We start from the raw sequence: 21,839 nt of genomic DNA on the forward strand, positions 1-21,839 counted from the left end.
ATTGAGGGAAAGATTAAGGGAGCAGCTTTGCACACTCTTGGCGTTCTCTCAACCAGCTTCATGAGGTAGGCACGTGGAATGCATTTTAATTAACAGGTGTGCCTTGTTAAATTGTGGAATTTATTTCCTTAATGTGTTTGAGCTAATCAGTTGTGTTGTGACAAGGTATGGGGTGGTATACAGAATATAGCCCTATTTGGTAAAAGACGAAGTTGATATTATGGCAAGAACTACTCAAATAAGCAAAGAGAAACGATAGTCCATCATTACTTTAAGACATGAATGTCAGTAAATTCAAAAAATGTCATGAACTTTGAAAGTTTCTTCAAGTGCAGTTGCAAAATCTATCAAGCGCTATGAAGAAGCTGGCTCTCATGAGGACTGACACAGGAAAGGAAGACCCAGAGTAACCTCTACTGCAGAGGATAAGTTCATTAAAGTTAACTGCACCGCAGATTGCAGCCCAAATAAATGCTTCACAGAGTTCAAGTAACAGACATATCTCAACATCAACTGCTCAGAGGAGACTGCATGAATCAGGCCTTCATGGTCAAATTGCTGCAAAGAAACCAGTACTAAAGGACACCAATAAGAGGAAGAGACCAAGAAACACAAGCAATGGACATTAGACTGGAGGAAATCTGTCTTTTGGTCTGATGAGTCCAAATTTGGGATTTTTGGTTCCAACCGCCGTGTCTTTTTGAGGCGCAGAGTAGGTTAACGGATGATTTCCACATGTGTGGTTCCCTGGTGGTTCCCACCAGGAAGCATGTTGGAGGAGGTGTTATGGTGTCGGGGTGCTTTTCTGGTGACACTGTGATTTATTTAAAATTCAAGGCACACTTAAACAGCATGACTATCACAGCATTCTGCAGCAATACACCATCCCATCGGGTTTGCGCTTAGTGGGACTGTCATTTGTTTTTCAAGAGAACAATGACCCAACACACCTCCAGGTCATGTAAGGGCTATTTGACCAAGGAGAGTGATGGAGTGCTGCATCAGATGACCTGGGCTCCACAATAACCCGACCTCAACCCAATTGAGATGGTTTGGGATGAGTTGGACCGCAGAGCGAAGGAAAAGCAGCCAACAAGTGCTCAGCATATGTGGGAACTCATTCAAGACTGTTGGAAAAGCATTCCAGGTGAAGCTGGTTGAGAGAATGCCAAGAGTGTGCAAAGCTGTCATCAAGGCAAAGGTTGGCTACTTTGAAGAATCTAAATTATAAAATACATTTTGAGTTGTTTAACACTTTTTTGCTAACTACATGTTTCCATATATGTTATTTCATAGTTTTGATTTCTTCACTATTATTATACAATGTAGAAAATAGTAGCTCAGTTGGTAAACATAAAGTGTAAATCCCGGGACCACCCATTGAATTATGCACACATGACTGTAAGTCGTTTTGGATAAAAGCGTCTGCTAAATGGCATATTATATTAAAAAACCCTTGAATTAGTAGGTGTGTCCAAACTTTTGACTGGTACTATATAAAAAAGGTGGCTGTTTTGTCTTATATTTAAGTGTTGACAGCCAGTAGACACCATGTTTATATTGGAGAAGGTGGCGTGTTTAAATAGTGATGCATTAACGTTGATCATGTTGTGAAATTGTTGTTGTTTTCTGATGGTTGTAGGATATATTTGGAAGTAGGATATATTTGTTGTCTTAAGGGGGGAAGGTGATACGAGCTTTGGTTTTTCCATTTATATTTTGAGGTTGGACGTTAGCAAGTTGGGCACATCGATTGGTGTCACCTCGTTAGTCATTATATGTTACACCTGTGCTGCCTTGTCATCTCATATGTCAGAAGGTGTTTCACTTGTGCCGGCACAGGTGAGATTTAAAATTGGCTGGCTCAGTGCTTCAGTTGGTTTGAGTGATGTGGAGGGTTAACACCTTAAGTTGGCTCTCCTTTATTGGTTCTTCCCTGTTTTCATTTTGCTCCACATTTTTAGGTTTGCTTCCTGTCTTTTAAGTTTGTGAGTTTTAATTATGTTTGCCTTCTCTTGGGCCCTCAGTGTGGGTGTCTTTTAGGTCCTAGTTGTTGTTGCTATTGGACACCCCCATGAGTGTCTTTCAGAAGCCCTCCTAGAACTGCACTTGTTTTGTTTGTTGTTGGTGACTCTTTGTTAGTCCCCGCCCTACTGTTTGAGTGACAATTTTCTGTTTCTTGCTTGGAAATGTAACAAGTATTTTTAAAAATGGCATTCTTATCTGAGCACTTCAGGTGTTTTCAATAAGAAAATAAATGTTTGTTTTCAATGTCCTATTTTTATTTTCCGTGCCCTAATAAACATCTGAGAGTTACTGGAGAATTTACAACTTTTTGTAAGAACGTAGTATATGGGATTGATTTTAAGAAATGTAGCTTAATTCATTTGATTATTATTGTTTCTTTTCCAAGAAAAACAAAACTGGCGCTGTACAACGTGACTGGCCCAACCGGAGATTCAGTGAAAATAATAATCTCATTGATTTACCAAGACTAGTCCCCATGCTTGTCTCAGAGCAGTGTGAAACGGTGCTGAAATAGTTGACCACACGCGGGTAGGCTATTGCTTCAAATCATATTATAACAATTGGATGACTTTGCGTGTTCCAGTAAGCAACTATTTGTTGCCTTCATTAGCCTACTTTATTCCAATATTTCTGTCATTCAGTGATATTTATTCCCATAATTCGTTATGGATCCAGATGTGGTTAGAAAACAATGCATTTGGTTAACTCGGTAAGGGTATATTGTCCTACTGATAGGCCTTTGAGATGGGATAGAATGATATAATTGTTCAACAAGCGTTTTTGTACTCGAATTCATATTTCATGAATCTTGGCTCAACAATTCTGTATATTTCACCATATTACAATACATTTGCTCCATTACAATTAGCTGCCATGTCTTTAACATGAAACAATAACGTGGTGCACCATAATTTGCAAATTTTCTCATTATTCAATTGAGGAATGAATCTTTAGTAGTTGTAGGTAGAAACGATTGACTCATTCTCAGTGTACATAATGTGTGGGCTGGTTGATGAAATTAATCTCCTGTGTGGCTCAGTTGGTAAGAAGATGTCACTAGCAATGCCGAGGTTGTGTTTCTATTGCCACAGATACACATACTCTAAAAATACATATTCCAAAAAAATGTAAGCAATAAGGCACGCGTTGGTGTGGTATGCAGCCAGGGATGTTCTTAGGCACAACGCAATGCCAATCAGCATTCCGAGCTCGAACCACTGTTTATAATATGGAATCTACAACACAGATGTGGAAAATGTTTAGAGGTGTTAAGTACATATAAAGTATAAGCCAGGCCTGGGAAATTCCAGTCCTCGGGGCCCTGATTGGTCTTACACTTTCCCCCCATCCCTAGCAAACACACCTGACTAATTGCATTTGTAACTGAAGTTCATGATTTGGTGATTATTGGAGCTTGGTTTGTTTACTGGGACTGGGGGAAAAGTGTGACACGAATCAGGCCCCTGAGGACTGGAGTTGCCCAGGCCTGTGCTAGGCAGTAGTATATTCATAAGGCTATATTCTGTGTCCTGGCCTAATCCTCAGATTAGGGCTCCGGCTTCTTAATCAACACCTCTCTCTTTATCTCTCTCTCTCTCTCTCTGTGTTTGAGCCTCGGAAGGCTATTTTACACAATACGGGAAATGTGACTCTTCAGCTCTATCTTGTAATTGCATGTAGATATGAAGCTGTTAGAAGCCCCAACACACACACACACACGCAGCCAGCCAATGTTGAATTGACTAGTATAGAAATATATTCTCCTAACTGCTGTTTTGATCCTCAGTATTGATTTGGAATCCTCATGTGAAGGCCCCTTTTGCCTTGAATCGATAGAGTTAAAATTGGATATAGGCTTCCCATGGTCTAATTGCAAACTTTCATAGATGAATGGTGGTGTACACAGACTGTGTACTATCAGAAACAAACACAGACACACACAGGAAAGAGCTTCCTTCCTGAGGGTCTGTTAAATCTCCTGGTAACTAACCTTTCTGCTATGATGGGCCCCAATGATGTTTCATTAGGCAGGTTCCTCTATACTGATTAGAGTCGTGACTATAAATCCCTCGGGACAATATATATCTTTGGTGCACATTTCTGACAACCAGTCTAAATGGTTTGACTTGCCTAGTTAAAGGTTAAATAAAATAAATAAACAATTCATTGTCAGGCTTTCAGTGATTTCCGTGTCTCATTTCGATTTATAATTTCTTTTTCTCCCTTTTTCTCCCTCATTCTTTGAAGTTCCTGCCAACATTGCCACCAGCAGCTCAAGACAGGTAAGGATACTTTTTTTGGTTATTTGCGTCATGGTGCCACAATTATGCAAATTTCACTCAGATTTAATTTGGGTGCCTGTTACTAATTCGGGCTGATTGGTATGCTTCTCATATTTCTACCCGGTTCCCTCATCAACCCCTATTAAAGGTTTTGATTTCTTAAGCAACCTCAATCAAACCCAAAGATGTTCTCTTCTCTATCAACCCCTTGATCAATGGCCTCCTGGTCAAATCACCGCTATCACTACAAATTCATACCCTTTTTATCTCTTATTTTTCTCGCCCTCAAATAGTGGATCCTTTACTGTTGCTCTTGCTGTTCTTTTCCTTTTTTGTTTTCAATCAGTCCTGTGTACTCGCCTCTCAATAAATAATGAGGGTGTTCAGTCACTATAATTGTTATCAGTGTGAGGGAAACTCTGACAGAAGCGCTTGTGGCTGAGCTGCTTAGCTTCACACTGTCTCCCCCGAAATTCTCTTTGTTTACCTTTGTCAGCAGTTTCTGCCTCCCCTGTTCTCCGCCTCCCCATTTTGTCCTCCCCCATCTACGTTCACAGTTTTATATCATATTTTTTTATTTGACTTTTATCAGTTTAAAACGGTGCCAGGCAGAGGAAAAAAATCACAAGGTGTAAAAAACTAGAGTGGAGGGTTGTCTCTTGTTTGCATTTGTCAATGCGCTCGAGCTGCAGTCACAGCCAGCAGACTTTCACCAGTGGTTTAAGCTTCAAAGGATCTTTATTTGACTCCAAACTTTGTTTTCTTTGAGAATCCATTTCACTAACCACAAAAATGATTTTTATGTGAGTAAAGTCCTACCTTATTAAACACAATCACGACAGCTGGGATGGAAACAGGAAGTTTTGACAATTTGATAAATTCCAACAGATAATTTGTTTGTTCGACATGGTGGGATCGTTTTATGTCTGTAAAGTTAATTATGGGAGAAATGAAGGTGGAAACACCTTTATGCGCAAAAATGTATATACTGAACAAATAATATAAGTGCTACATGCAACAATTCCAGGAATTACAGATCCTTGTGACATGGGGCCGTGCATTATCATGCTGAAACGTGAGGTATATAGCGGCGGATGAATGGCACGACAATGGGCCTCAGGATCTCGTCACGTATCTCTGTGCATTCAAATTGCCATTAAAAAAAGGCAATTGTGTTCGTTGTCCGTAGCTTTTATTGTCCCCTGCAAAAGGTGCACCTGTGTAATGATCATGCTGTTTAATCAGCTTCGTGATATGCCACATGCTGTCAGGTGGATTGATTATCTTTGCATAGGAGAATTAAAAAATATATATTTCACCTTTATTTAACCAGGTAGGCCAGTTGAGAACAAGTTCTCATTTACAACTGCGACCTTACCAAGATAAAGTAAAGCAGTGCGACACAAACAACAACAGAGAGTTACACATGAAATAAACAAACGTACAGTCAATAACACAATAGAAACAGTCTATACAGTGTGTACAAATGACGTAAGGAGGTAAGGCAGTAAATTGGCTATAGTAGCGAAGTAATTAAAATTGAGCAAATTAACACTGGAGTGATAGATGTGCAGATGATGATGTGCAAGTAGATATATTGGTGTGCAAAAGAGAAGAAAAGTAAATAAAAACAATATGGGGATTAGGTAGGTTGATTGGATGGGCTATTTACAGATGGGCTGTGTACTGTACAGCTGCTCTGACAGCTGATACTTAAAGTTAGTGAGGGAGATATGTCGCCAACTTCACCGATTTTTGCAATTTGTTCTACTCAATGGCAGCAGAGAACCGGAAAGAAAGGTGTCAAAGGAGGTGTTTGCTTTGGGGATGACCAGTGAAATATACCTGCTGGAGCGCGTGCTATGGGTGGGTGTTAAGGTGACCAGTGAGCTGAGATAAGGCGGAGCTTTAGCTAGCAAAGACTTATAGATGACCTGGAGCCGGTGGGTCTGGCGATGAATATGTAGTGAGGGCCAGCCAACAAGAGCATACAGGTCGCAGTGGTGGGTGGTATATGGGGCTTTGGTGACAAAACGGATGGCACTGTGATAGACTGCATCCAGCTTGCTGAGTAGAGTGTTGGAGGCTATTCTGTAAATTATATCGCCGAAGTCGAGGATCGGTAGGATACTCTCGTAAAACTGACTAAGTTTGGCAGCATGAGTGAAAGAGGCTTTTTTTGCTAAATTAATTTTCATTTTGGGTTGGAGATGTTTAATATGAGTCTTTAAGGAGAGTTTACAGTCTAGCCAGACACCTGGGTATTTACAGTGCCTTGCGAAAGTATTCGGCCCCCTTGAACTTTGCGACCTTTTGCCACATTTCAGGCTTCAAACATAAAGATATAAAACTGTATTTTTTTGTGAAGAATCAACAACAAGTGGGACACAATCATGAAGTGGAACGACATTTACTGGATATTTCAAACTTTTTTAACAAATCAAAAACTGAAAAATTGGGCGTGCAAAATTATTCAGCCCCCTTAAGTTAATACTTTGTAGCGCCACCTTTTGCTGCGATTACAGCTGTAAGTCGCTTGGGGTATGTCTCTATCAGTTTTGCACATCGAGAGACTGAACTTTTTTCCCATTCCTCCTTGCAAAACAGCTCGAGCTCAGTGAGGTTGGATGGAGAGCATTTGTGAACAGCAGTTTTCAGTTCTTTCCACAGATTCTCTATTGGATTCAGGTCTTTGACTTTGACTTGGCCATTCTAACACCTGGATATGTTTATTTTGAACCATTCCATTGTAGATTTTGCTTTATGTTTTGGATCATTGTCTTGTTGGAAGACAAATCTCCGTCCCAGTCTCAGGTCTTTTGCAGACTCCATCAGGTTTTCTTCCAGAATGGTCCTGTATTTGGCTCCATCCATCTTCCCATCAATTTTAACCATCTTCCCTGTCCCTGCTGAAGAAAAGCAGGCCCAAACCATGATGCTGCCACCACCATGTTTGACAGTGGGGATGGTGTGTTCAGGGTGATGAGCTGTGTTGCTTTTACGCCAAACATAACGTTTTGCATTGTTGCCAAAAAGTTCAATTTTGGTTTCATCTGACCAGAGCACCTTCTTCCACATGTTTGGTGTGTCTCCCAGGTGGCTTGTGGCAAGCTTTAAATGACACTTTTTATGGATATCTTTAAGAAATGGCTTTCTTCTTGCCACTCTTCCATAAAGGCCAGATTTGTGCAATATACGACTGATCGTAGTCCTATGGACAGAGTGTCCCACCTCACCTGTAGATCTCTGCAGTTCATCCAGAGTGATCATGGATCTCTTGGCTGCATCTCTGATCAGTCTTCTCCTTGTATGAGCTGAAAGTTTAGAGGGATGGCCAGGTCTTGGTAGATTTGCAGTGGTCTGATACTCCTTCCATTTCAATATTATCGCTTGCACAGTGCTCCTTGGGATGTTTAAAGCTTGGGAATTTTTTTTGTATCCAAATCCGGCTTTAAACTTCTTCACAACAGTATCTTGGACCTGCCTCGTGTGTTCCTTGTTCTTCATGATGCTCTCTGCACTTTTAACGGACCTCTGAGACTATCACAGTGCAAGTGCATTTATACGGAGACTTGATTACACACAGGTGGATTATATTTATCATCATTAGTCATTTAGGTCAACATTGGATCATTCAAAGATCCTCACTGAACTTCTGGAGAGAGTTTGCTGCACTGAAAGTAAAGGGGCTGAATAATTTTGCACGCCCAATTTTTCAGTTTTTGATTTGTTAAAAAAGTTTGAAATATCCAATAAATGTTGTTCCACTTCATGATTGTGTCCCACTTGTTGTTGATTCTTCACAAAAAAATGCAGTTTTATATCTTTATATTTGAAGCCTGAAATGTGGCAAAAGGTCGCAAAGTTCAAGGGGGCCGAATACTTTCGCAAGGCACTGTATAGTTGTCCACATATTCTAAGTCAGAACCGTCCAGAGTACTGATGCTAGTCAGGTGGGCGGGTGCGGGCAGCGATCGGTTGAAAAGCATCCATTTAGTTGTATTACCTTTTAAGAGCAGTTGGAGGCCACGGAAGGAGTGTTATATGGCATTGAAGCTCATTTGGAGGTTTGTTAGCAAGGTGTCCAAAGAAGGACCAGATGTATACAGAATGGTGTCGTCTGCGTAGAGGTGGATCAGGGAATCACCCGCAGCAAGAGCGACATCGTTGATATATACAGAGAAACGAGTCGGCCCGATAATTGAACCCTGTGATACCCCCATAGAGACTGCCAGAGGTCCGGAGAACAGGCCCTCCGATTTGACACCCTGAACTCTATCTGAGTTCATGTCACTCTGAGTTCATGTTCAATTCCCACTAACAGGAATGTAAACAAATTTGTGCACAACATTTGAGAACAATAAGCTTTTTGTGCGTATGCAACATTTCTGGGATCTTTTATTTAAAGTCATGAAACATGGGTTCATTTTTGTTCAGCATAATAATCATTATATCAAATAAACTTGAAGTTGTGCGATGATGTGGTGTGTGGTCCTCCCGCTACGACTTGGAAAGCATGCAGTTTATTAGGCTATAAGGCAAATAAGTTCTGAGGATCTTCACAGGGTGATGAGCTTGATGCTGCTTTCCAAAAAAATATCAAGGGTCTTATTCTGGTGACATGATGATTGATGTTGGACTGCCATTTGACAAATAAAAATATCCTCTCTTATCCATAATAATCTCATCATGTAACTAGACTAGTTTACCTGCACTGTATCTGCGAGTTGTTGGCTAGAGAGCATGTTCCCAAGACCAGAGTAGGCACAGTTTTGTGACAAAACTATCGGTATAATTGAAAATGTGATGGAAACACATTAAACTTTAGATCTTTATTTGAAACATATGAACATCTTATTTTATGTGCACTACGTGCTATCGTACTTATTTACTTAATTATTATTTTACTATTGTAAAATACTTATTTTCCACCATAATTTGCAAATAAATTCATAAAAAATCTGACAATGTGATTTTCTGGATTTTTTTCCTCATTTTGTCTTTCATAGTTGAAGTGTAGCTATGATGAAAATTACAGGCCTCTCTCATCTTTTTAAGTGGGAGAACTTGCACAATTGGTGGCTGACTAAATACTTTTTTGCCCAACTGTATATCTCACTAGGGCAGGGTTTTTCAACCTAAATATATCCACTAGTTCTAATGTATCAATGATCTTTGTGATCCCCTTCAGTGCTTGAGGGTGATAGTGTGTAGAGTGATTTCCTTTACGATCTATTGAGGTACTTAAAACCGCATTATCATCTCCCACCATAATAATAGATTCATGCGTTGCTTGTGAGCTCAATAGATTATTATATATATTTTAGAAGTGTGGATCATCATTATTTGGCCCATATAGATTAATTAGCCAGATCCTTTTTTGGGCCAATAGCATATTTCAAAGGATCCTTCTTCCTTGAGGATCTGTTTTCATTTTGCACAATTAGATCAAAATTGTTGTTAATTAAAATAATCACTCCTTTTGAGTTTCTTTGCCCATGACAAAATAATTTCTCCCTCCCAGTCCTTTTCCCACCCAACCTCATCTATATTTGTAAAATGCGACATGATGATTAAGTGTCCATATAGGTGTACTATAATATTTGCCCTGTTAAGCATACTGTAGCTGCAACTGTGTAAACCTCCAATTGTTCTCATATTCCACCCACTAAAACCTCCCCTTTATAGCTGTACTATAATATTTGCCATGTTAAGCATACTGTATCTGGAACTGTGTAAACCTCCAATTGTCTTTAATATTCCACCCACTAAAACCTCCCCCATATCTAGGTCTGGTGTCACTAAGACCTAAGAGATCTAACCAAATAGCATGGAGAACAGTCACTAAAATACAATAATAATAAATAATATTATTATAATTAATAAGAGGACAATATTATAGTTTCATGCTTATATTAAGAAAGTCCTTGCAAAGGCTATGAGCATGTGAGCCCAGTCTTGTCAGTTCATTGGATCCAACTGTTTGAAAACATTAAGAGATAAATACCTATAAACATCGCAAGACCTTTTCTTTTGTCCATTTCCATGCACGCTGCCTATTGGCAGAGAGACGTATTTCATGTCGTCCTTCTTATATCCTGTTATAGTCCAACAAGAAGGAATAAGGAACATGCATTCTAACAGCCGCTAATGACTGCAAGTAAAAATAAGTCTTCGTCATCACACTACCCATAAAGGGAAAATCATTTTAACTCACAATCAACCCTGACACAGCCATGGCACAATAGCAAAGAATACATGCAGTACTGACAATCCAGAGCGAGTAATCCTGTAAATCCAACCCTCTCTCCACCCATACACATTTAGTTTTTTATTCCAGGTTCGATGCTCTATCACCTCGGCTGTTTTACACACACAGTTGAAGTCGGAAGTTTACATACACCTTAGCCAAATACATTTAAACTCAGTTTTTCACAATTTCTGACATTTAATCCCAGTAAAACATTCCTTGTTTTAGGTCAGTTAGCATCACCGCTTTATTTTAAGAATGTGAAATGTCAGAATAATAGTAGTGATTTATTTCAGCTTTTATTTATTTCATCACATTCCCAGTGGGTCAGAAGTTTACATACACTCAATTAATATCTGGTAGCATTGGCTTTAAATTGTTTAACTTGGGTCAAACGTTTAGGATAGCCTTCCACAAGCTTCCCACAATGAGTTGGATGAATTTTTGCCCATTCCTCCTGACAGAGCTGGTGTAACTGAGTCACTGGGAATGCAGGCCTCTTTGCTCGCACACACTTTTTCAGTTCTGCCCACATATTTTCTATTGGATTGAGGTCAGGGCTTTGTGATGGCCACTCCAATACATTTGACTTACATTTAACCCTCATGATGCCATCTATTTTGTGAATTGCATCAGTCCCTCCTGCAGCAAAGCACCCCCACAGCATGATGCTGCTTCCCCATTACATTTTACATTTAAGTCATTTAGCAGACGCTCTTATCCAGAGCGACTTACAAATTGACGGTTGGGATGGTGTTCTTCGGCTTGCAAGCCTCCCCCTTTTTCCTCCAAACATAACAATGGTGACTATGGCCAAACAGTTCTATTTTTGTTTCATCAGACCAGAGGACATTTCTCCAAAAAGTACGATATTTGTCCCCATGTGCAGCTGCAAACCGTAGTCTGGCTTTTTTATGCTGGTTTTGGAGCAGTGGCTTCTTCCTTGCTGAATGGCCTTGTTATGTCGATATAGGACTTGTTTTACTGTGGCTATAGATACTTTTGTACCTGTTTCCTCCAGCATCTTCACAAGGTCCTTTGCTGTTGTTCTGGGATTGATTCACACTTTTTGCACCAAAGTACGTTCACCTCTAGGAGACAGAACGCATCTCCTTCCTGAGCGGTAAAATGGCTGCGTGGCCCCATGGTGTTTATACTTGCGTACTATTGTTTGTACAGATGAACGTGGTACCTTCAGGCGTTTGGAAATTGCTCCAAAGGATGAACCAGACTTGTGGAGATCTACAATTTTTTTCTGATGTCTTGGCTGATTTCTTTTAATTTCCACCTGATGTCAAGGAAAGAAGGAAATGAGTTTGAAGGTAGGCCTTAAAATACATCCACAGGTACGCCTCCAATTGACTCAAATTACGTCAATTAGGCTATCAGAAGCTACTAAAGCCATGGTGTCATTTTCTGGAATTTAAGGCTTTTTAAAGGCACAGTCAACTTATTGTATGTAAACGTCTGACCCACTGGAATTGTAATACAGTGAATTATAAGTGAAATAATCTGTGTGTAAACAATTATTGAAAAAATAACTTGCCAAAACTATAGTTTGTTAACAAGAAATTTGTGGGAAAACAACTTTAAATGACTCCAAACGAAGTGTATGTAAACCTCCGACTTATATATACAGTTGAAGTCAGAAGTTTACATATAATTTGGAGTCATTAAAACTCATTTTTCAACCAGTCCACAAATTTCTTGTTAATTAACAAACTATGGTTTTGGCAAGTCGGTTAGGACATCTACTTTGTACATGACACAAGTCATTTTTCCAACAGTTGTTTACAGATGATTTCACTTATAATTCACTGTATCACAATTCCAGTGGGTCAGAAGTTTACATACACTAAATTGACTGTGCCTTTAAACAGCTTGGAAGATTCCAGAAAATGATGTCATGGCAAACATCTCAAGACATCAGTCATGAAGTTAAAGCTTGGTTGCAAATGGGTCTTCCAAATGGACAATGACCCCAAGCATAACCTTTCTAGCGCAGGCAGTCCGCTTGCGACCCACCTCAACAACATCCGGTGAAATTGCAGTGCGCGAAATTCATTTTACAGAAATATAAAGATTTAACATTCATGAAAATACAAGAGTTATACATCAAATTAAAGCTTAACTTCTTGTTAATCCAGCTGCTGTGTCAGATTTCAAAAAGGCTTTACGGCAAAAGCACACTATACGAATATCTGAGGATGGCGCCCCGCATACAAAAGCATGAAAAACATATTTAAACCAGGCAGGTGCGCAACGAAAGTCAGAAATAGTGATATAATAAATGCCTTACCTTTTGAAGATCTTTTGTTCGATAATGTCCTTCTTTATATCCCCAAAACTCAGTTTAGCTGGCGCGCTTCAGTCAGTAATCCACCCGTTTCCCTCCTCCAAAATGCATACAAAATTAATCCCAAACATTACTAATAAACTTCTCCAAACAAGTAAAACAATGTTTATAATCAAAGCTACCCTAATATGTAAATAAAAGATACAATTTAAGACAGAGAATCGTTATTGACAATTTAAGACAGAGAATCGTTATTGTCTTTACCGGAGATAAACAACAAAGAACGCACTCTCATCCACGCGCATGAAAACACTACAGGCAAAATGGGAGCCACTTAGAAAAATGACAAATTCTAGCTCATTTTTTCCAAAAACAAGCCTGAAACTCTTTCTAAATACTGTTGACATCTAGTGGAAGCCCTAGGAACTGCAATCTGGGAGGTTTTGACCTCATAATAAACATGAAAGCAATTGGAAACAGTGGTAGGCTGAATTGTTTTTTTGGGGGGGATGGTTTGTCCTCAGGGTTTTGCCTGCCACATCAGTTTTGTTATACGCACAGACATAATTTTAACAGTTTTAGAAACTTTAGAGTGTTTTTTATCCACATCTAATTATATGCAAGTAACAGGCAGTAACAGGCAGTTTACTTTGAGCACACTTTTCATCCAGATGTCAAAATACTGCCCCCTAGCCCAAAGAGCAACATCTCAAGACATCAGTCAGGAAGTTAAAGCTTGGTCGTAAATGGGTCTTCCAAATGGAAAATCAGCTCAAGCATACATCCAAAGTTGTGGCAAAATAGCTTAAGGACAACAAAGTCAAGGTATTGGAGTGGCCATCACAAAGCCATGATCTCAATACCAATAGAACATTTGTGGGCAGAACTGAAAAAGCGTGTGTAGGCAAGGAGGCCTACAAACTTGACTCAGTTACACCAGCTCTGTCAGGTGGAATTTGCCAACATTCACCCAACTCATTGTGGGAAGCTTGTGGAATGCTACCTGACACATTTTACCCAAGTTAAACAATTTAAAGGCAATGCTACCAAATACTAATTGAGTGTATGTAAACTTCTGAGCCATTGGGAATGTGATGAAAGAAATAAAAGCTGAAATAAATCAGTCTCCCTGCTATTATTCTGAAATTGCACATTCTTAAAAATAAGTGTTGATCCTAACTGACCTAAGACAGGGAGTTTTTACTCAGCTTAAATGTCAGGAATTGTGAAAACTGAGTTTAAATGTATTTGGTTAAGGTGTATGTAAACTTCTGACTTCAACTGTATGTATGTGTGTGTGTGTGTGTGTGTGTGTGTGTGTGTGTGTGTGTGTGTGTGTGTGTGTGTGTGTGTGTGTGTGTGTGTGTGTGTGTGTGTGTGTGTGTGTGTGTGTGTGTGTGTGTGTGTGTGTGTGTGTGTGTATATATATATTTTTTTTTATATACATAAATGTATCCATAATTGTGATGTGGTGCAAAGGTGTATTGGGTACTGCTTCAGCAGGAGCTAGCTACCATTCATAGCCACGTTGTAGTCTTCGAGTTCTTGAACTTTTTTTTTTTTCACTTTTTTTTTTAGTGGTCGATAATTCTGCTTCTCTGCTCGGAGCCTTTTGAAAGTGGGGTACAGGGCACGTCGTCTCCCCACTATTTCATGAGGAAATTGTTTATTAATAGAGAATGGGGTGTTCTTCAGCTCCCTACCCTGTTGTAACAAGGCAATCTCCATTTTGTAGTGAGTTAGCATAGGTGAGTGGTGGCTTTCAGATTGAACACGGGTGGGCGTGAAAAATACACCCCTTCTTTATGTGAATCAGTGAAAGCTGCTGAGGGGAGGACGACTCGTATTAATGGCCGGAACGGAGTCAATGGAAAGGTTTGATTTATTTGATATCCTACCACTCATTTCACTGTAGCCGTTACCACAAGCCTGTCCTCCCCAATTAAGGTGCCACCAACTTCCTGTGATGTGAATAGGCCTGTGGCCAGTCACAGGTAAAGTTCTGAAGGAAGGAAGTGGGGTCTGCATCCCAAATGGCACCTTATTACCTACATAGTGCACTACTTTTGACCACAGTCCTATGGGCACTGGTCAAAAGTAGTGCACCCTATTGGGAATAAGGTGCCATTTGGGATAAACACTAGGTCTCAGCATCAGCAGGTGTCCTTGATTGGAATGCACTTATTAACCAGGCTCTGGAAGACGTGGCTGTCAACTGACTCACCATTAACCCCAATTTCAATAATATTGAAATGTACAACCACTTTCTCTCCAGGCCTCTTCTCGACGTAATGCCCCTGATCTTTCTCCACCCCTGTAACCCCAATTCTTATATAAATTGCAGTAGATGTATTATAGATGTGTAGTATGTATGCGATGTATAGGCTGCATCCCAGAATGGCACCCTATTCCTTTAGTGCACTACATTGGACCTGAGCCCTATGGGCCCAGAGTAGGAAATAGTGTACCACTCTCTCCACCCTGTCTGTGCCATGGTTGAGGGCTATACAGATACATCTTCCCATGTCGACAGACACTGCAGATTAACAGATTACAGTCAATCAGTCCTCCATTTTGCTACTAGCCATGTTTTGAGGCTAACATTCGATGGGTGTCAGAGTTAGTCAGCCTCCATCTGTCTCTCTCTGTTTCTCTTTATCTCTGTATCTTCACTGCAGTGGCCGACACTCTCACTACTCACCTGCTCGATGGATAACCACTCCAGGCGGGAGAGAGAGACGGTCAAGGAAGAAATGTTTTACTGAGAGATGTATCTAAGCCTACGAGATGGGTTGAGTGTTGTGGACTCAGTGTAATGTGTTTCTAACACCACAGGTTCCTGCAAAATGGCTGACAACCTCCTGTCAGAGAGACAGACGGAGTGCTATCTATGCTCCAGCCCTGGCTGGCAGCAGACACGGGCTCCAGACGCTGAGAAAAAAAGCAAAAGGAGCCGATCGACTACAGCTCTGAGCCGAGAATAATCCATCTCTGGGATAATGGTGAAAATGCTGCTGGATTTGACCTCAGCGCTCTCTGCCACTGTCCATCAAATCATTTACTGTGAGGGACGCCAGTGTTATGCACTCCTGGAATGGGCTCTGAATGGACCGGCGTTTCTTTGCTTTAACAATGCCATACAGATAGCAACTGTACATCGCCTTCAATCAGCAATACTCTGTCTGCCGACTTTGTGCTAAACGCCTGCAGGGGGGTGAAATTACCACCCCAGACTTTTACTGAAGCCAAGCAGAGGAATATTCAGATCGCTTAATTGCTTTTCTGCAATAACAGATTATTATAACTATTCAGTTCTCCAAGTGACTGGAGAGTATTCTCAGAGTGATGGGTCAAAGGTTGTCTGTTAACTAAGCCCTTAGATCGCACATTGTGTTTTTAAACCTTTATTTAACTAGGCAAGTTAGGTAAGAACAAATTCTTATTTACAATGACAGCCTACACCGTCCAAACCCAGACCAGGACGACATTGGGCCAATTGTGCGTCGCCCTGGTTGCAATTTATTTCAGCCCAGTACTGAGTTACCTTCAGACGACTTCCCTGAAGCTTGTGTGCGTCGCAGAGCAGAACAACTGACACCTTTGTGTTCGTGAGAGTCTCCAGTTTCGATATGGTAACGTATTAGTTTGTAGCGCCAACGGTTCAGTCTGGACAGTTGGTTTTGTGAGAATACCTCTTCAAAATGAGGAAATCTGCGACAGAGTTCAGACGAATGCCGTAAAGCTTGTGGATATTTTAAAGCAAAACAACCGACCCTGTAGTCTTAGTGAGAGTCATCTTTCAATGGTGGTGACTTATGAATTTGTAACTCACATGTTTTGACTATTACAGACAGTTTCAACAGTTTTCAGCTGTGCTAACATAATTGCAAAGGGGTTTTCTAATGAACAATTAGCCTTTTAAAATGATAAACTTGGATTAGCTAACACAACGTGCCCGTTGGAACACAGGAGTGATGGTTGCTGATAATGGACCTCTATATGCCTATGTAGATATTCCATAAAAAATCTGCCGTTTCCAGCTACAATAGTCATTTACAACATTAACAATGTCTACACTGTATTTCTGATTAATTTGATGTTATTCTAATGGACAAAAAACAAAGACGTTTCTTAGTGACCTCAAACTTTTGAACAGTAGTGTACATACATACACATAGTAGAAATATACACATACACAAACCCTTCCACTCCCGCCTAATTGGAGTAAACTAATAAATAACAACACTTAGGCTTCTATATACATTTTACAGACACAATATATTTTACAATAGTTATATTTTGTTTGTTTTTAGTGCCTCCATCTCTCCGTTCATTTCTATTTGACAAATATTTTTTACTGTGCTATTTCACAAGTTCTGAACCGATTTACATTTTACGTACACGGTATATTTTACATGTATTATCTTGTTGTTATTAGTCCCACCCTTCAGCTCAATTCAGCCCCTCCCATCTATCTCTTAACACCATCCATATTGGATTTCTATTTGCCATATATTTATGCCGCTAACTTTATCGGCGGAAATAGGAGATTGAGCTGCAGCCACTACAACACAGGGAGCTATTCAATATTCTAAATGATGTCTCCGTGTGAATCTAGGGGGTTTAATACCTGAACATCTCTAAAACTAAGAGCATTGTATTTGGTTCAAATCATTCCCTAAGTTCTAGAACTCAGTTGAATCTGGTATTGAATGGTGTGGCTGTTAAACATGTTGAGGAAACTAAATTACTTGGTGTTACCTTAGCTTGTAAACTGTCATGGTCAAAACATATATATTCAATGGTTGTAAAGATGGGGAGAGGTCTGGCCGTAATAGAGATAATCTGCTTTTTTGACACCACACTCCAAAAAGCAAGTTCTGCAGGCTCTAGTTTTGTCTAATCTTGATTCTTGTCCAGTCGTGTTGTCCAGTGCGGCAAGGAAAGACCTAGTTAAGCTGCAGCTGGCCCAGAACAGAGCAGCATGTCTTGCGCTTCATTGTCGTCAGAGGGCTGATATAAATACTATGCATGACAGTCTCTCTTTGTTAAGAGTTGAAGAGAGACTGACTGCATCACTTCTTCTTTTTTATAAGAAACATCAATGTGTTGAAAATCCCAAATTGTTTGCATAGTCAACGTACACACACTTACCCCACCATGCCCCCAGGGGTCTTTTCATAGTCCCCAAATTCAAGAAAGCGAACAGTATTACATAAAGCCATTATTGCACGGAACTCCGTTCCATATCATATTGCTCAAATAAACAGCAAACCTGTTTTTTAAAACTAAGGGATAAAGCAACACCTCACGGCACAACGCCTCTCCTCTGTTTGACCTAGATAGTTTGTGTGTATGTATTGATATGGAGGCTGTGTGTGCCTTTTTAGTTCTGTCCTTGAGCTGTTCTTGTCTATTAATGTTCTGTATTATGTCATGTTTTGTGTGGACCCCAGGAAGAGTAGCTATTGCTTTTGCAGCAGCTAATGGGGATCCTGATAAAATACCAAAAACCTTGTCTGTATTACCCACCTGTCCTATTTTTTTCTCTCTCACTGCAGTCTCACAGGATTGGGTCTTGGGGAAAACAACAGAAACGAGAGGCCACACTCACACTCTGTCCATTTAGTGGCAGCACCTGTCTAACCAGTCAATGAATCATCGTCCTCACTTTGAATCACTCTGTGGCAGAGCAATAATCTGCCATCTCTCTTCTGCTTTCGAGGCTGTGCTGCTGCTAAGGGAGACTGAGAGAGAGACCACTGTCAGCTTGTGTGTGTGTGGGGGGGGGGGGGGGGGGGATCGGTGCTTGAATGTGAGACTGGGACTCTGGCACAGATGGGATTATGGCTCCTGCTCTGCTCGGGCTCATCTGTGACAACTGTGAACTCCATCTGGGGACACAGTGAAGGACAATGGCCTTTTCACCTCATTGGTATTCCGGGGTGTTTTGAACTCATTACTGGCTTTATAGTATTTCACCACTGTCTGTCGAAGCACTGCTGCAACACGTTATATTTTACCTGGAAGGCTGCAGCAGAAGCAAACTCCTTTGTCGGCGACTCTTTCGCATGCGACTGGCTGGGGGACAACGCTTGTGCATTGGTGGCTCCATGCACTCGTGAATGCTTTCGTATCTCTTCCGTGTGGAAAATCGCTTAACCTGTCTGAAGGCTCTCATATATATATATATATATATATTGGTTAACTTATGCCCTTGGATACATTTGTTCATACGGGCAGAATATTGTATAAAATAAATCAATGAAAATGTACTGCATTTATCTTTCTTTTAGACAGAATACATTAAACAGGGTTGGATGAAAACTAGATTTCTTTAAATTCCATTAATCTACTAATACATTCATTAATATAATAAAGATAAAGATGTGCACATAATTAAATGTTACTTCAACCTTGTAATAATTAGTAGATATAGAATCTAATGATCAATATAATAACACTTAGGCCTATGATATTTCATTGAATAGGCTTAGCCTACTCAAATATCACAATTGTCTTTTGCAAGAGCTGTGCAGATTCATTCATTTTCAACACATGACAGATTATAGATTCTGATTGCACTGCTGTTTGTGAGAGTATTACATGCTGACCACACTGCTCGGGTCGCAAAAAAAATCAATTTACCAATACATGTTATTCAATCATCACACCCACACTACTCGCACGCGCCAAAGAACATCTGCATAGCCAGGCGCTAAAATAGAACATGATTCTATTGATGATGCTTGGTGCACTGCAAGTCCCACCTCTCCCATCTCCTCATTGGATTTTAGGAGCATATTCCCAGGTGGGTGTTTGAAATATGAACTGAGGTCCACACTCCAGTCCAGTTGTTGGTGGTAATGCACCTTAAAGTTAGTTGTCAACCGCCATTTAAAGTCCAAAGAAGAATCCTGAAGGAGAGATTAATAGAAACAAACTTGGTTGATGGTTTTATCTGTGGATTAAACAACAAAGTCACATACATGCAAAAATGTTTAACAATTTAACATACTCCGGGGGAAAAAACAGCTAGGCTCGTCAATACAAAACACTTAACAAAACAATCCCACACAAAGACATAGGGGGGAACAGAGGAATATGTATTTGCAGTTGATTAGGGAATGTAAACAAGGTGTGCGGGGAACAAGACAAAACAAATGGAACAATGAAAAATGGAGCGGCGATGGCTAGAAGGCCGGTGACGTCGAACGCCGCCCGAGCAAGGAGGGGAGCCGACTTCGGCGGAAGTCGTGACACCAGTTGTGAATGTTCTGAAAGCTTATCTGAATACAAAACCCATCGACCCCTTATGGGCCATCAGCGGGACAAAAGTATGAGATGGAGCGCTATTAACTCTAGCACTGCTTCATTAAATGTTCAAATTAATATTTTAGGCAACACCATATTTTTTTTCACGGGTACAGGAATCCAAAATGATGTATGCGACTGCAAGATTGAATGTTTCTTATCGAAAGAGTCGCCTGACTTGCGTTGTTCTTCAATAGGCTAAGCGTAGGCTAATAGATCTACTTATTGGGTGTGCATTTGGTATCCAGCTGTTTAGTTAGGCCTAGTGATATTGTCAAACATCAGCTGATCCAGGACATATTTTTCAAAAAGACAGTCAAGTGAAAACAGCTGTTATACGCCTATAGCATGCAATGGAAAAACAGCCAATGCGGGAAAACGGTGTTTGGTTGAATGTCCAAAATATTTTGATGTCTAGTTCGTTGCACCAGTGAAGACATTTTGGATCTAATGTCCCTACAGTTTATGTTATTGTCTGCTTGATTTACAGCAAGGTCTCTAGAAGATTGAACAGAGAAAGCATCAAGTTGATGAGTTCATGAGTTCATGCTTTCATACGTTTCTGTGTGTTGGATGGGACACTGCGTCTAGGCTACTGTGTGCAATTGTGTAGGAGAGGCAATTGTGCGAACACCCAAGGTACATCCTTCAATTTTTTATTTTAGTTTACTAGTATCCCCATTAGCCGACGCCAATGGCGACAGCTAGTCTTACAGGGGTCCGACACATAACGAAAAACACATTACAAACAAAATACAATTTACATACATATAAAAGCATTAACATGTGTGCATCTATCAGTTACACATACAGTGCCTTCAGAAAGTATTCATACCCCTTGAGCTATTCCACATATTATATTATAGCCTTAATTCTAAATGAATTTGGAAAGAAATGTATCACCCATCTACACACTATTCCCGATAATGACAAGGTGAAAACATGTTTTTAGACATTTTTTCAAATTAGTTGAAAATTAAATCCAGAAATACCTCATTTAAGTAAGTATTCACACATTATTGTGAAGTGGGAGCAGCAACGGTTTAGCTGCGAAGTGGTAGGCCACACAAGCTCACAGAACGGCACCGCCGAGTGCTGAAGCGCATAGTGCGTAAAAAATCGTCAGTCCTAGGTTGCAACACTAACTACCGAGTTCCAAATTGCCTCAGGAAGCAATATCAGCACAAGAACTGTTCGTCAGGAGTTTCCTGAAATGGGTTTCCATGGCCGGGCAGCCGCACACAAGCCTAAGATCACCATGCGCAATGCCAAGCGTCGGCTGGAGTGGTGTAAAGATCGCTGCCATTGGATGCTGTAGCAGTGGAAACACGTTCTCTGGAGTGATGAATCACTCCTTACCATCTGGCAGTCTGACTACAAATCTGGGTTTGGCGGATGCCAGGGGAACGCTATCTGCCACAATGCATAGTGCAAACTGTAAAGTTTGGTGGAGGATAAATAATTGCCTGGGCCTGTTTTTCATGATTCGGTCTAGGCCCCTTAGTTCCAGTGAAGGGATATCTTAACTCTACAGCGTACAATGACATTCTAGATGATTCTGTGCTTCCAACTTTATGGCAACAGTTTGGGGAAGGCCCTTTCCTGTTTCAACTTGGCAATGCCCAAATGCACAAAGTGAGGTCCATACTGAAATGGTTTGTCGAGATCA

At 40.4% G+C, this 21,839-nt stretch overlaps 1 protein-coding gene across 2 annotated transcripts in view; it reads left to right on the forward strand.

Moving 5' to 3' along the window:
• The window catches only part of LOC123993157 (beta-1,3-glucosyltransferase-like), a 147,042-nt gene that overhangs the window by 20,146 nt on the left and 105,057 nt on the right, over positions 1–21,839 (forward strand). For both annotated transcript variants that reach the window (XM_046295003.1, XM_046295004.1), the window contains exon 2: positions 4,276–4,310. In XM_046295003.1, coding sequence (XP_046150959.1) covers positions 4,276–4,310 — 35 coding nt within the window. The remainder of the gene's footprint in view (positions 1–4,275; positions 4,311–21,839) is intronic.

This window comes from Oncorhynchus gorbuscha, linkage group LG13, assembly GCF_021184085.1.
Source record: "Oncorhynchus gorbuscha isolate QuinsamMale2020 ecotype Even-year linkage group LG13, OgorEven_v1.0, whole genome shotgun sequence".
Taxonomy (NCBI): domain Eukaryota; kingdom Metazoa; phylum Chordata; class Actinopteri; order Salmoniformes; family Salmonidae; genus Oncorhynchus; species Oncorhynchus gorbuscha.